Raw genomic sequence first — 15,242 nt, forward strand, 5'->3', positions numbered from 1 at the left:
GATATGTATCACATATACTTGTTAGTAAATTATATAAAAATATATTTTTGAAGCATATCATTTTTATTATATAAAAATAACTTGAATACTTTTAAACATGTAGAGTGGATGAAAAATATTAATGCCTAATGTCTGTATAGTCAATCATATTAACAATGAGGTAATGTCCAAAATGATCTTTAAAATTCTCAACATGCTTTAATTTGATTCCTAACTTTTTAAAATGATCAAATAAATCTCCCAAGTTGTAAAACGTTAATCTCTACTAATCTCTTTATCAACTAACGTCTAAAAAGTGCTGATGTAAACGGTCAACTATCAATTTTATGGACTGTTAAAACAAAAATAATATCATATAATATAAAAATATAACATTATATTAATAATTTCACTCTTAAATATATTTTTTAAAACATGAACTGAACCCGGGTCAAAAATCACAGCTAAAAAAAATAAACCCAAACTCAACAAAATAATGAAAATATATTTCTGGTCCAGGTTGAGTTTCAGACAAGGCTGAATCTTAAACAGCCCTACCTCCCTCTTCTCCCCGCCAACTTAAAGAATCCACATGCTGAGCAATATATGAACGGACTTGATTGATGTATAACAATCTTATAGTTGAATAACACTAACAGGTCTAGTTTGTCAAGTGAGGTTGCAGAGTTACACCGTCATTTAAGCATAATAATAGCATTGCAAATAAGAAACGTCATACAATCGTCATGTCAAACACAACGAGGACAGGGTGGGTAGGCAACACGAGTACATGAACATCTATATGCTGTTAGCGTTGTGATATAAACAAAATAACCTCAACCCTCCCAAATGATTTAGAAAAGTAAGAAAGCAAACAAAAAAGGAATCAAGTACTAAGACGGCTAATCTAAGAACAAGAAGATGCTACTTTCAATATGAGCGCATTTACAATTTAGAGCCCCTCAAAAACACCTCGCAAGTAAAACCAATCTTGGACAGCTCTCGGGCACCAACTCGGACTTCGCTAGTCCTCATTTCCATGGAGGAATGTTGTATTGTATTGTATTGTATTCTTTGCATTAACATGTCATCCACAATCCGATTCGCCCGAATTTTGCGGCATTGGCTATGGCTTAACGTTGAATATTGTAGCATTTTTGTTTCAAAGAGGATGGTAAGGCACATAGCCTAATAAACCGGTCACGTTAGTCACAACATCGCTGCACCTCGTCAAGAGGCTAATCATCTGCTGCGATATATCAACTGTTGTAGCAGGTGCCGGTGCGGTGTTGTTTATAAAATTGGAAGTATTTCTGGGGTCCTTTGCCAATTCAGAATTATTCAAATTATGTTGGGGGGTTTTCATAAACTGAGTAGTAGCAGGGGGAGTGGGCAATAGAGGTGGTTGAGACGAGACCTTTTTACTATTAAAATCCATGGTTGGTCCAGCACCATCAGCAAAACTAGCATTGTTGATGTTGTTTCTATTACTTGTCACTAATTGCTCTCCCCTACTACTTTCCTCCCCACCTAACATGAATTTTACACGTGGGTTTCCTTTACTACTACCTCCATTACCGGATACCTGCCCTGACTCCTCTCCAGTTGGTTTCTTCAGGCAGGACTTGAGCTGGATTACTGGCTGTGGAAGAGGTTGCTGCTGTCCCTGAGATGATATTGATGCTGGACGATGAACCACTGATGGATCCTTGACCCGAGGTATTTCATCGGCACCATCATCTGCCCTAGCTTTTGCAGCTTCAGAGACTTCGGGAGCAGAATCCCCATATTCCCGGAGAAAGCACCTCACACCCACATTTCCAAATAACGACTGGTTTGCCACAGAATATTTATAGGCAGCTTGAGCATCAGCCTTATGCAGAAATACAACACGGCATGTTGAGGACTTCCAAAATACACGGAAACCTGATTGATCCATTGGGCCAAAGCGGGCAAACCTTGCCTTCAACTCTGCAACAGACGGAAGAGATGTTTGTGGAGGAAACTTCATCACCAGTATGGTGGGCTCGACTGCCTTAGCAGCACGCTCCACTTTTCTGGCAAAATCTGATTTCGCTACCTTGGCTGGAGCCTGGGGTATGGATTCTTTTACTTCTCGTCGGGTTTCAGAAGTTTTCTGACTGGCCACTCCCTTCTCTGCAGCTAGTGTCTTTAAATGCTTGATTTTCTTCAACCTCTTTGCAGCAATTTCCTCCTGACGATCAGAGGGGCCCCTTTTCCGCCCAGATTTTGTAGGATCATCAGACCGAACAATTTGTTTTACAGGTTTTACAGGTGGTGAGGCTCTGACATGATCGTCAGGGCTGACAGATGCCCCAGCACTCAAAGGAGACTTAGAAGCACGAGCTTCAGGCGCTTCATTCTCTGCTGGTGGTGATAAAATCAAGCTTTTTTGGTAAACAAGAGACCTGAACCGCAAAAAGAACTGTCGAACAGCCGCAGGGATCTTTCTTTCGGCACCGTGAAAAGGATCCAAAGCAAGAGCTTGCAGATCACCCAAAAGTTGTGGCAATTCGAAACTAACATCTCCTGTGGTATCTATGGGGGGCAAATTGTTGGTACTATCACCTATCTGCATCTGTTCCTGAAAATCCTCTCTCTTAGTCACGATTGGGACAGATTTTCCAGAAGTAGAATGCTTCTCCAAGTATCCTGACGTAGGTTTTAAGTTGACATCCTTTTTCTTTTTCTTCTTTTTCTCCCCAATAGCAGAAGTCTTCAAGTCATCAGCAGGTCGCTTATGACCTTTCAGCTTCTTTGCTTTACCAACTTCGAGATGCTTTGCTCCAGCTGTCAAACTCACATTATTTTCACTTTTAACTTGATGTGTACCATTTCCTCCATCAGCAAGAGTCGGAAGACCTTTCTCTTTTTGCTTATGATCTTCACTTTGTCCCAACAGTTCTACATTCCCATCATGTTTGACCTCAACAGGAATTTGGCTCCCCAGATGACAATTCTGAGATTTTTCATCAACTGTGCTTGGCAATACCATGTCTCCCGACCTACCCATGCTTTTACTCGAAATATTTTCTTGTTCAAAGTTGTGTGCCACTCCTTCAGAAGATCCCTTCATCTTGTCAAGATGAGACTTTGGATCTGATGAAATGACTTGGGATGCAAGAGAAACCCCATCTGTTTGGGCCTGACTTATCACAGCTTCTTTGGCATCTGAAGTTACAATTGCACCATCATGGCTAAACAATCCTGTGCCTTCTCGCTTCTCTAAATTATGAGGCACTGGAGGCAAAGCTGGAGCCCTTTTCTGCAACACATAACGACTGGCTACATCAGGTGTTTCTTCAGTGTATGCCAACTGCGGAGAGTTACTTGAATCATCCCGCCGCTTAAAAAGGTACCTATCCTTTTTAGAAGTGTCCTTAACTTTTACAGATTTGCCAGTGGTCTTCCCACCACCCAGAGCTTCTGCTATCACCATTGGACCACTTAAAGGAGCTGCAGAACAGAACAAAAAGCCATAAATAAAAGAAGACATCGTACCACTCACATATGAGATGGATACAAACTTGATAGGCAAAACCAGTATGATATTTTATGCATTGACATGTATATAATATGAAGGAGATAAATTACAATAACCAATCATGTAAATATAAATTGAAGTCAAATTAAAAAACCTGCAAAATGCAATCATCCACATTACCATGATGTTAGGTAGAAAAATAGGAAGATGTAACTTTTGCAAGGATGCCAAAAATTTTTAATCATATTACGAATATTCTCTGATCCCAAGACAGTTGCATCAAAGTGATAAGGGACAACAAAGGCAACCAAATACGATCAACAGTTTGGATCAGGTGACACCATTAAACTATATAAAAACCATATTAAATAAAACCTTGTAGAGTCACTGAGTGAGGTATAGCATAATAGTCTCCAAGAGTCTCTTCTTCCTTCATCCCCTTTAGTTGGACTATATTCTATTCTCTCCATTTTCCCTTGGAAGTCTCACAAGGTCAAAATACCTCGCCTTTGTGAGAATTTTCATCATCCTTTTATGTCATCTAGAGGAGCTACCAACTGTCCCAAATGCATTCTTCATAAATCTCTGCCTTGGGCATTCACTCATCCACCTCAATTTTCTTCCTAACTTTATCATCCCTATAATGGGGTGTATCAAGTACCATAAATGGTCATATGATCTATATTTTACGATTATACAACTAAATAGATCTATAAAAATATTAAAATTAAAAAATTAAATTCTCATCTTTTATAGTTTCTCGTACTTATCCAACAAACACAACAACTACTGAGCATACATATCATAATAACTCAAAACGTTTATCATAGTTAACCTTTGGCCTCTACTCCCAATTGCGAAAATTCAACCAAACGAAAACTTAATAGTTAATACACAATTTAAGGAACTCAATAATGCACAAACACTCATGGCTTCAATTCAGAGTCTAGTTCAAATCTATTATATAAGGAGAAGGACGATGACCCCAGATTTCTACCTCTGAACCACACTACTTCTATAGTCTATAGACATAGATCCACAAGGAAATTCCCGTCAATTTCATGTCAATAGTGAGCACAAGTTATATCTGAAGCTAATTAAAATCTTAGATACATCCTGTGAAATAACACTTGCTCATTGTCCAAGAAAATCTTCACATATGCAATTTTTCACAAGCACAAACATGTAAGTTCCATAACTATAAGAAATAAACATGATTAAATCAGTAAGACATATACCTCTAGGAGGCTGCCTCCCGGACTGATCAGTTTTATTACTCTGAGAATGAGAAGGGCGCAATGGCTGCACTCCAAAAGCCTGAGCATAAGTCTCATCATATTGTTCAAACACTGCCTTCCGATAAGCAAAAACCGTAGCCTTGTTCTTAGAGAAGCCAATGCTCTCTTGCTCACCATCACAAGGAGCCAGGGCCAACTGCTTCACGAAAGCCAGAGTGTCGCTAGGCTTGAAACTATTCCTTGCCTTCCTTATCTGACTAGTGGAATACAACCCTCCTGGCTCATAATCAGGCACGTCAACAGAAAAGTACCCTTGAACATTCGTGGGGAGAAAATTATTAGTGTTCCTACACCTACAAGCCAAACCAAGAGCACGTCTTCTACTGGCTTCATCGACGGCCTCTTCCACAGCCTTAATGAATGTTCTAGAATATGTCTGCTGCGATTTCTCTGCGAAATTTTCATCAAATGGGATAAGTTCGGCGGGTTCAAACCACCCATAACTGCTATCCCCGAAGAAAGCCACTAGCACATGGCCTTCCCTCTTGGTTCGACGAACTGTGGGGGATGCAAATGCTTCATTGAATATGTGCCCAGGCCACCATGGGTGAGATTTCACCTTTCCCCAAACCATGTCACCAACTTCAAAACCAAACCCTAAATCCCTGGAGGCTCCACCTCTTGCTCTGCCATTTCCCTCGGCAGCTACGAACTCATCGAATTCCGATAGAAGAGACTTGCTATCTGAACCAGGAAACTTTGCGTCTGATTCAGGCTGAACATGACGATTATGCCTATCTATTTGACCGGGAAACGATGCATTTTCGTCACCAATTTTATGGTTTCGATCATCAAATCGAACAACGGTTGATGCGTCACCTGCGCGTACGCCATCTTCCTCCGAAGAAACCCTAACCCTAATATCTTCGGTCGAACCAGCCGCTACTTCCTCAGATTTGGCATTCTGCGAAACCCTATCATCGAGCTCAGTCACCGCCTGAGCTCCCGAGGCGAGCTCCGACAGAGCACCGTTAGCTCCCTCGGCGGTGGAACACTTGTCATCGGGTTTCCCGTCGCGGGGCTCCGTAACAGCAGGATTCTCTTCCTTGGAATCAGGTGCGTGAAATTCGGAACCGTCGCTCATGACTGGTATTGTCGAAGGAAAATAGACGATTCTGGAGATACCGTAGGAGCACAAGGATATTTAAGGGTTCTTCCACTCGATACCCAGTAAGTGTTCCATTTCTACAGCCTCATTGGGAAAGGCGCGAGCTTGTTGATTGTCATAAAACCCTAAAGGGACACTGCGGGGGAGAGAGAGAGAGAGAGAGAGAGAGAGAGAGTGCGAGAGAGGATATGCGATTGGACTGCGACAAACGCCGGGATCGTGATTTGCGTTTTCTTTTTTAAAAAAAATCTTATTATCTACTTTGGAGACTTAAAAAAGGTTGAAAATGTATATATTATGAGAACGTGGACGCTTCCGGATTACAGTTTTTTTATTTTTTCATCTTGGACGGTTGTAATTAACGTGGGGCATTACATGTCTTTCTTATGTTGAAGCCACGTCACGTTATCATTTCGAAGTCGTAATCGGACATACCCTTTCTCTTATCAAAGGATCCATTCCCAACCAGGATTAATTAAAAAAAATGAGAATCCATTCCCATCAATCCATAATCCACACTTTAGTTTAATGCAACCAAGATATATATAAATCAGCTCCATGGTAAACATAAAGGGGGTTTTATTCTTATTATTGTTGTGATTGTGGTTATAATCAATTAAAGCACTATTTTTACAATTGGAATCTTGTTTATACTTCGAGTTATTTTAAAATTTTGTTATTATCTTCGTCGTAGATCCTCTTTCACAACCTAATTATCTGCAAAATTTGCATATTGCAATCGTATTTCAGTATTTCTTCAAAATCCTAGAAAGTGGCTTTAAAATTTCAGAGGAGAAATAGATACTGAAAACACTGATTATAGAGAAATTGATTACATTCCGATCACACACAGAGAACTACTCTTTTTCTTTTTCTTTTTTTTTTTTTTTTTTTTTTTTTTTTGCCATTACACAATAGCTTTAACCAAACTTGGAGTCTTGATCGAACTAGAATTCTATTATATAAGGCAAATAGCGTACAGCTCTTGCAAAAGAAAAGAATTTCTATACTTTCATTACATAATGCAATTAACTTTAAATACAATCTTCGGCAAAAATGGCGACAAAAGATAACATTCAATCTACCAAAACTATCAACCAATACTATCATGATGATAGTATTGGTAAACATAAGCTAAAAGCTATTTACATCACACTAGAAAGGAACTGAAATGATACAAAAATATGAAAATTAAATTGGCTAAACGAAACCAAAACATAAATTTTTCTATTCAGTTGAGATAAATGGTACGCCTCCTGTCTGATAATATAGGTCATTTTTTATCCAACAACATAAGTCGTTGGATTAGTTTAAAGATGTGTTTTTTCAACTTATGCCTCTATTTATTAACTCAATTTGTCTTAAATAATATAGAATATGTGCATTAAGCATTTAATTCAGGGTGAGAAAGAAAAATTCCATGGTTAATTTAGCTAAATATTTTCAACTTTTTTTTTTTTTGGTGTTTTCTTAACATGGGTGTTCTGTCAAAACTTTGACCTATATTTTTTGGATAGAGGGAGTATTAAAGTTTAGACATCATCTTCTCTCTGGTTAGGTGGAGGTGCAAGCCAACCCCACACACCTGAGCCCTGTCTCTTCTTTGCGTTCAGGGCAGCTTGTTCCGATGCGGCTTTCTGCCGCTGTAGGAGTTCGAGCTCTCTCTGTAAGGTTCCAATGGTTTGGAGCTTCTGACTTAATTCTGCAACCTCCACCTGCAATATCAAACAAATAATCTTCCTAGATTACAAGGGGGACAAAAATCAACTTTGTTATTCTGAAGGAGACAAATGGCACATTCTATAAGAGCCTCAAATAGATGGAAGGTGCTGGTAGACATGGTTCATGCCATTCCAACACCTAATTGGTCATGTAGCTAAAATATCATTTCATTTGTGTCATTAAGCAATTATACAGCCACTTGAAAGCAAGTATTGAAAAGAACTTTAAAAGAAAAAATTTGAAAATCTGATTCTTATTACATGGATGAATTGTTATTGTTCATTTCTTACTCTATGGATAGCTTCATGATCAGATGAATGATGCTGATGGCCTATGTGTAACCTGTATTTTTACTTCAATCCTCGATGGAAAACTAGATCTAACATATAATCTCAGAAAAACTGAAAGCTAGAAAGGAGATCTCTAATTCATACCTCAAGTTTGAAACACCTAGACTGCTCAGCAGCAAGTTGACCACGTACTGATTGGAGCTCCTATATTATTATTGCAGAAAGTGAGAGGATCATTAAGAGACTATGCAATTCATCATGAAGAATACAAAGCATTCAAGTTATGTATATAGACCTAATTGTATTCTACTGAAATCCCAACAAACTACCCAAGTAATCCAAAAGAGTGAGAGGCAAAAGAAAGCAGTTTACACACCTGACTTGAAGCTCTGTAACCAAACAGAGCAATGTAATAGTTTACACACCTGACTAATTCCAAAATTTAGTAGAGACATCAACTATAAAACATATACCGTGTATAGCTCAGAGTTACGAGTCTCTGCATCTGCCAACTCTTGCTTTAGCTGAAGAGCATTTAGTCTCTCTTTGCTTAGTGATTGTTCCAACTCATGTTTCTCGGTCTTTAGGACCGATATAAGATCACCTTTGGGTTTCTGTATGACACCCAAAATAAGAAGTTTGAAGCCAGTGACTGACATGAATTAAAATGAAATGGAAACTAATACAAGATAAAATTTATGCATGGGACTTAAAACGATTTGTTGCAGGTATAGTTAGGGGAGTGATAAGTTGCAAGTACTAGGAAGATGATAAGTGTTCAATCCTCTTTTTCTTTTTTTTTCTTTTTTCTTGTTGGGGGTGGGAGATTTGTGTTCTATCAAAAGCGGTTGAAAATTACATTTAGTGTTTCAATGGCAGAAGAGAACATAAAGTGAAAGAGAAGAAAATGCCGTTTCCATATCCAGGTCACTGAGCCAATTCATGGAACCAATAAATAGATCTCTTGCTAAATGTTAACTAAAGCACTATGAACTGATATTTTTTCTAAAATAAATAAGTATCCACCTAGTTCATAAATAATTTCAGACACAATTGCAGGGACAAGAGCCTTTCTAAAATCATACAGAAGTGTACATGCTATGTAATAATACTTACTGCTGGATCATGATTATCCATGACAATTTCCCTAATTTTCCCTTCTTGGCTAGCTTCCAATTCAGATTCGACTTCTGGGGCAGTCTTTGTGGCATTTTGGGTAGCAGAAACACTCTCTGGAATGGAATTTTTAATTATTTTGCGTTGCAAGGTTGACTTGTGGCTTGGTTTAAGAACATAGACCTGTATGCAGAAACCCCAATCAAATGAGGGAGAAAGATAAAACAAAGGCAAACGAAGAACAAATGGCAATCGTTCTCTTTACTTCATTGTTGTAGTGTCCATTATATCCTCCAAAAGACACTAGGACATCTTCACCATTGTAGGAGGTTACAATCAAACTTAAGCCCTGCATTGAAAAATGTCAACTGCATTAAGCAAATGGCATAGGTTTCAAGCTAGGTTTCATGGCACATGCAACCTTTTTAAAATATATAGATAAAGTGTACCTCACTCGCAACTGGAATAGGCCTTTCAACAGAAGTTAACACTGACCAAGCCAGTGTAGACATATTCAACACAACTGTCTCTGAGACACCTGCAGCATGAGATGCAATATAACTTGAAATGGGATATATGGCAACAGCTAGACAGGATAAAACAATATCCTCAAGTTTAGAAAAACATTGCAACCCCATTTTCCTATTTATAGGTGACACAGGACGATGAGCATTGTGAAACTTTGAAGTTCAACAATATTTAAAACGAAAAGGGGGTGGGGAGAGTTTTCCAAAAGCACCTCTATCAACTTGAGCCTTGCACCATACTAAATCATTAACAGTACACAACTTATTTTTCTACAATTTTAGGAGAAAGAGATATTATCGAGTACACCGAAGCTTCTGACAATCAACAAAGGTTTCTGATTCGCATTTTGTTAAGGGGGGAAAAAAATACAACCAACTTCAGTTAGCAATAGTATCAGTATTAAAACCAAGATGGTTTGGTCTGACCTACCCTACAACATGGACATGTAAGCTCCAAGAGTTCAAATACTACTTACTCAAGATATCAAGAAATATTTTACATGTCATTAAGTCTTGGCTAGGTTTGCCATTAACTACATCAAGCATTTTATGCAGTAAACATTCATTCCACATTTGCATTCAAGTATCAAGGCAGTAAAAAAGGCATACCACTTTTAGTATCACCACCACCAACAATGAACCAATACTCCCCTATTGCCACACCAGCATGTCCAGCTCGTGGTGTTGGTATTGCACCCAGTTGTGTGGGTCGAGACCATTCCATCTGTAGAGTTTACGCAAACAATAAGATGGAGATGATTTTCTAGTTCACGTACAGCATAGCAGAAGAAGTGATGGCCTTACAGTTTGCAAGTCGAGAACATGTAAATCGTTGTAGCAAGTTGTATGTGAAGCCCCACCAAAGATAAGCAAGTATCGCTCAACATGTATAGCAGCAGTATGATCAGACCTTGGAGAAGGAGGTGTTCCACTGCCAATTACAACTAGTTAGCACCAAACATAAACACATTTCTTTTACATTTCCCCCTCTTGATATTGGTACCAAAAGAAAATTGCATTTTCATCACTGGAATTAGTAACATAAGACACCGACCACGTATCAAAACCAGATTATGGCTTTTATGAAACTTCAATATGCTTTTATGAAAAATTTTCTGTTTTCTAAAACCATTGAATAACCTCATCTAGGAAAACCTTATTTTTTGGGGGGCCATACAAAAGAAGAAATTATTATGCAGATTAAAAAGAAATACTTGGGACAGAATAATTAGTTACACCAAACAGAGGCCAAATTCCTGAAGAAAACAACATCAACCTCCCTTCCCCCAGAATCCAAACACCCCCCCCCCAACACCAAAAAAAAAAAGAGGAAAAAGAAGAGTTTCGTCAGAAAACTTCTTACATGGCATCAATTTCATCCCATGTCATGGTCTCCAGGTCAAGAATATACAGATCATTTAAAAGAGTCCCCTTTGCATCTTGTCCACCAAAAATTACTAAGCTTGTTCCAACAAGGTTAGCTGATTGCCCTCCACGTGACACCTAGGAAACCAACATGATAAAAGGGCACTTAACAAGCCGTTATTGAATTTCTATAAAAATAGAGGGACATTCATTGCTAAAACTCACAAATTTATTTTTCTATTTTGTTAGAGTCTTAGAGAAATGCCGATGTGAAATGTCACATACTTCTAGTACAAGTTCTGAGATTTTACAAGGATTCTTAGGATAAAAACTATAAAAGAATAAGGGATACATACTGGAGCTTTGCCAGAAGTCTTCAAAGTTGACCAAGTTGAAGTTTGTATATCAAACATTTTCACTGTCGAAATAATAAATGTCAATATTAATAGTAATACAGATACTTGCAACCATGATATAAAAGGCAACAACAACAAAAAATAGAGAAGTAAGTAGGACAATATTCACAAAATAGCGGAGAACATCATAATGGACATACCAAATTAAATAAAGTATGTATGTGACACTGGCATGCTTTTAGTTTATTAAAATAAATAGAAACCATAAATTTATAAAGGATCCTTGTCTGGCTACTTAAATCCAAATGATACTTTCATCTATTTATGTTACGCTATGCACAGAAACAAAGTCAGCCGCAAGAATGACAGTGCATTAAAACATTAACACTGTAATTAATAGTATACCTTGGATAAATTCAGAAGGGTCCTTTGAATGCCCAGCAACCGAAAGAAGCTTGTTACCCCATGGAATCTGCAGTGAAAATGTATTACGTGACCAAAATCCAAAATATTCTACAAGCAGTTAACAGCAAATAAGTTGAACATAGCAGTTGATTATGCAGAGGTTTATGTTCAATACAAACCAAAGAATTGCCAGCACAGCGTGTTGAAATTGATGAAGACTCTACTTCAGCCTTAGCATTAATCTTTGACCAAGTCCAACTTCTCAAATCCAGAACCTGAATTTGTTTCCAAGGAGATGAAAGTGAACAACAAATGATATAGGCATATAGCCAACTTAAGCAGAGATTAACAAAGTTTAGTCATCAAATCACAACGTATAGAAAATAGTTAACCAAAAATGGTGGTTTCAATAACCTCAAGACATACTTTCACTTAAAAATGCATTACTTCATGCAGTGTATAATGCTTACGTGAAGGTCACCAAGGTGGCGGCCATTGTGGTTTCCACCATATATGTACAATTTATCTTGCACGACCGCTGCTCCATGCTAAACATATAAATACACTTGCTTTAGGGGAGAAACTAATAGAAAAGAAAATAATGAAACGAAAATAGAAACAAGTTAAAGAGAATGAACATTATAATTGTAACCTTTTGCAAGAGCATACCTCATATCGGGGCCTAGGACGCTGACCGGATATTTGTGGTGCGATCCATTGATCATAGACTCCAACCGGAACAATGCTCTCCATGACGACATCTTTATCTTGTGTTCCAACTTGATTTCCATTTTCAGTGGAAATAGTCTTTGTCTCTGGATAAGAATTTCCATTCTCTCTTACGAGTTCAATTTTGGAATCGTGCTGTTATACGAGTAAGACAAGATTGGAAAGCACAAAAGAAAAATTAAAAGAAAAGAAGTTACAATGTTGATAACAGCAAAATATGCAGAAGAATATAAAGGAAAATGCTCTTATTACAATTTGGCAGACATAACTTCAAGTCGACATGTCTCCTAGACTAAATTTATTCAAACAATTTAGTCCTAAATTCTAAATTCCATATCCTTAAATTTATACCTAGATTAAAATGAGAGCACTAAAATATCTGAGTTGCATAATTGCATGTGTGCCTTGTAGGTGACAGGTAGTAAAACAACAATGTCATATAATAACATAAATTATCTCAAATTCTATTCATCAAACAAAATATTTCTTACTCATTTGACCATGAAAACAGGCCAAATTTTGACTGCACAATAACAAAGTAGCTTTTAAGTTTTTATTTTCATTGTTTTTTCAATGACAAACTTATTCTAAATTTACCTGAATATAACAGAATAACATGACAAATTAACAATTAAAGTTTATTGCAGGCAATGGTGTAAGCAGAGATGAAAGTTATTTCTGTCAAAAATGATAAAAAATGGCTCACATTCATTTGCACATCTATAACAGGTTCTACAACAGAGCTTGATGCTCTTGAATACCAACCAGGATCTTCTTCCTACACAATAGGAAAAAATAACAGCAAAAGTAATCAGGTAACATTCTGCATTTTACCATTAATCATTGGCTAAATAAAATTATTTCATTAACCTCCAATATTTTCACAAAAAGACGCATGGCTTCTGTGGAAGACATGTTTCCAAGCTGGTTCCAACTGCATCAATAATTACTTCCCTTAACAACATTCTCCACAATTTTATCAAGAAAAATAAAAGTAATGCATGAAGCAAGTATAACATCAACCTAAGCACTACTAACTTAAAGAACACAACACTCCAAAGAAAATACGAATGGATAAGCACAGTAAATTCAGATTCGCACATAAAGAATATATAGAATACAAGTTTCACGGAGAGAGTTTATCAACACAATAGCATACAGAGCATAGATATTAGCAGACAAACCTTGCCCATTTGCTATGCTCCACAATTTTCCAGGTACTGGGTTCTGGGATGTTACATGGTCCTACAGTAGCCTGACATAACAAATTAAGCATGGATCCATTGAATTAAGCAACAAATTAATGAAACCTTTTTTTCCCACAGAAATATCGACAAAATGGGCCTAAAAATTAATTCGAAAGCTACAATAATAGGAGAGGAGTCACTAATAATCTAAAATTTCATTGTGGCAAATTGGCAATCCTTTTTGTTCCAATTATGAATCTCTTGGTTTCGTAAAGTATTAGCATCACAGACATAAGCAAATTAACAATAACAACCAAGGTCAGTTAAAAGAATCCGAAAATGCAATTCTGCTTGAATCAAAAGTCGAAAAAACTCTGAGAAGCTTTATAGATTATAGATTATATATATATAAAGCGAATCTGTCATCAACCACAATAAAAACACTATCGAATCTTTATAACAGGAAAAATAAATCTAATTGATTCGGCAGGAGGAAAGAAAATCAGCAAGGACAATGTGGATCGAAGCACAATGAAGCAAAGTAGGAACGAATCAAAGAACTGAAAAGCAGATCTATGGGAGAAAAGGGGAAATTGAACCTGGTTATACAAGCTGTAGAGGAGAAGAGCGGTGGACTTGGCGAACTTGGAGGTGAGAGCTTTGGTTGGAGAGTTTGATCCCTCAAACCCAACATACGACGCCGCAGAATAGAATTTATCTGGATATTGCAGACTCGAGCTTCCTCTCATCATTGCCATCTGATTCTTCAATTTTCAACTACAATCAATTAAGCTGCTGCTGCTTCTTCTTCGCGGGAGGGACGGACGTGCTGTTTTATTTTATCACTTTTTTTTTTTTTTTGCCTCTGCTCTTCACTTCGTCGCAGATCCACTGTATTAGCATTATCGCCCCTATTGTTTTGAAAATTACACACTGCCCCGACCTCTCTTTTTCTCTGTAAACTGTTGGATTTACAGCTTCCAAAAACGAAGAAAGGCTTCCTCTGTAGCTTTTGGACAGAAAACAAAAAGGCTTCTTGGCTTCTCCTAATAAGTAGGTTTGGATTTGGGTCGGGGAAGCTCAAGCCCACATTTGTAAATTTTAATCTCTCTTGCGCCTTTATTTTCCCACTGAATTTAAAGTAGAGAAGCTCACACTAATGAGTCTTAGTTCACATAGCATATCTCCTCTCTCTATTTTAAAGGTGTAGGGTTCAAACTCTAAAAATTGTAATTGAAAAAAAAAATATAGTAAAAGTGTAAGAAATGTGTAGGTGTATTATGTACAAGATTGGAGGTTGTCCAATCCATTAGGCACAAAAAAAAAAAAAAAAGGTAGAAAAGCTCACATATATGCACCAAAAGTAGAGAAGCTCACATATATGCACCATCAGTGTTCGGCTGTTTGCAGGTAGTTTCTATTCTATTGGTTTTTAGTTAAAAATTTATCTTATTTAAATATTAATTTTATTTATGATGCATTTTTAGATTGGATTTTTTATATTTGATTTATGATTTTGTAAATTAAAAACATAAATAAACATGTATAATAAATTTTAATATCAAATTTTAAATAACCAATAATATCATAACAAGTTTTAACAATATCTTAAAAAACCAACAATAATATAACTATAAAAATAAAATTATAAATTA

The 15,242-nt window shown here is 37.1% G+C and overlaps 2 protein-coding genes across 3 annotated transcripts; both read right to left on the reverse strand.

Annotated features, from left to right (window-relative positions):
- Positions 1-677: 677 nt before the first annotated feature.
- On the reverse strand, positions 678-6,246 carry LOC112758112 (PWWP domain-containing protein 1). The gene is made up of 2 exons (XM_025806695.2): positions 4,723-6,246; positions 678-3,456 (listed from the first exon to the last, which is right to left on the reverse strand). The coding sequence occupies exons 1-2, from the start codon at positions 5,864-5,866 to the stop codon at positions 1,142-1,144; spliced, it is 3,459 nt and encodes a 1,152-aa protein (XP_025662480.1). The 5' UTR covers positions 5,867-6,246; the 3' UTR covers positions 678-1,141.
- Positions 6,247-6,875: 629 nt separating this feature from the next.
- On the reverse strand, positions 6,876-14,530 carry LOC112758113 (acyl-CoA-binding domain-containing protein 4). Of its 2 annotated transcripts, none has more exons than XM_025806696.3 (18): positions 14,187-14,530; positions 13,585-13,655; positions 13,271-13,334; positions 13,107-13,178; positions 12,341-12,535; positions 12,142-12,219; positions 11,851-11,946; positions 11,672-11,738; positions 11,267-11,328; positions 10,909-11,048; positions 10,350-10,476; positions 10,155-10,269; positions 9,468-9,556; positions 9,284-9,367; positions 9,019-9,201; positions 8,376-8,516; positions 8,047-8,106; positions 6,876-7,605 (listed from the first exon to the last, which is right to left on the reverse strand). In XM_025806696.3, exons 1-18 carry the CDS (start codon positions 14,343-14,345, stop codon positions 7,423-7,425), a joined length of 1,986 nt encoding a protein of 661 aa, XP_025662481.1. In that variant the 5' UTR covers positions 14,346-14,530; the 3' UTR covers positions 6,876-7,422. The 2 variants fall into 2 exon arrangements, with proteins under 2 accessions (XP_025662481.1, XP_072076018.1); XM_072219917.1 differs by having other exon boundaries at positions 13,585-13,645; positions 14,187-14,461.
- Positions 14,531-15,242: the final 712 nt, after the last annotated feature.

The sequence above is a fragment of the Arachis hypogaea genome, chromosome 16 (genome assembly GCF_003086295.3).
Source record: "Arachis hypogaea cultivar Tifrunner chromosome 16, arahy.Tifrunner.gnm2.J5K5, whole genome shotgun sequence".
NCBI lineage: Eukaryota > Viridiplantae > Streptophyta > Magnoliopsida > Fabales > Fabaceae > Arachis > Arachis hypogaea.

Bases quoted from the DNA above. Each gene is read 5' to 3' on its own strand.
- LOC112758112 (XM_025806695.2), bottom strand. From the start codon at position 5,866: ATGAGCGACGGTTCCGAATTTCACGCACCTGATTCCAAGGAAGAGAAT. The intron at 3,457-4,722 runs GTATATGTCTTA...TCTGTTCTGCAG, and splicing joins CGGGAGGCAGCCTCCTAGAG to CTCCTTTAAGTGGTCCAATG.
- LOC112758113 (XM_025806696.3), bottom strand. From the start codon at position 14,345: ATGGCAATGATGAGAGGAAGCTCGAGTCTGCAATATCCAGATAAATTC. The intron at 13,656-14,186 runs GTTCAATTTCCC...TTGTTATGTCAG, and splicing joins TCTACAGCTTGTATAACCAG to GCTACTGTAGGACCATGTAA. The intron at 8,107-8,375 runs GTATATGTTTTA...ATAATAATATAG, and splicing joins GTAACTCTGAGCTATACACG to GAGCTCCAATCAGTACGTGG.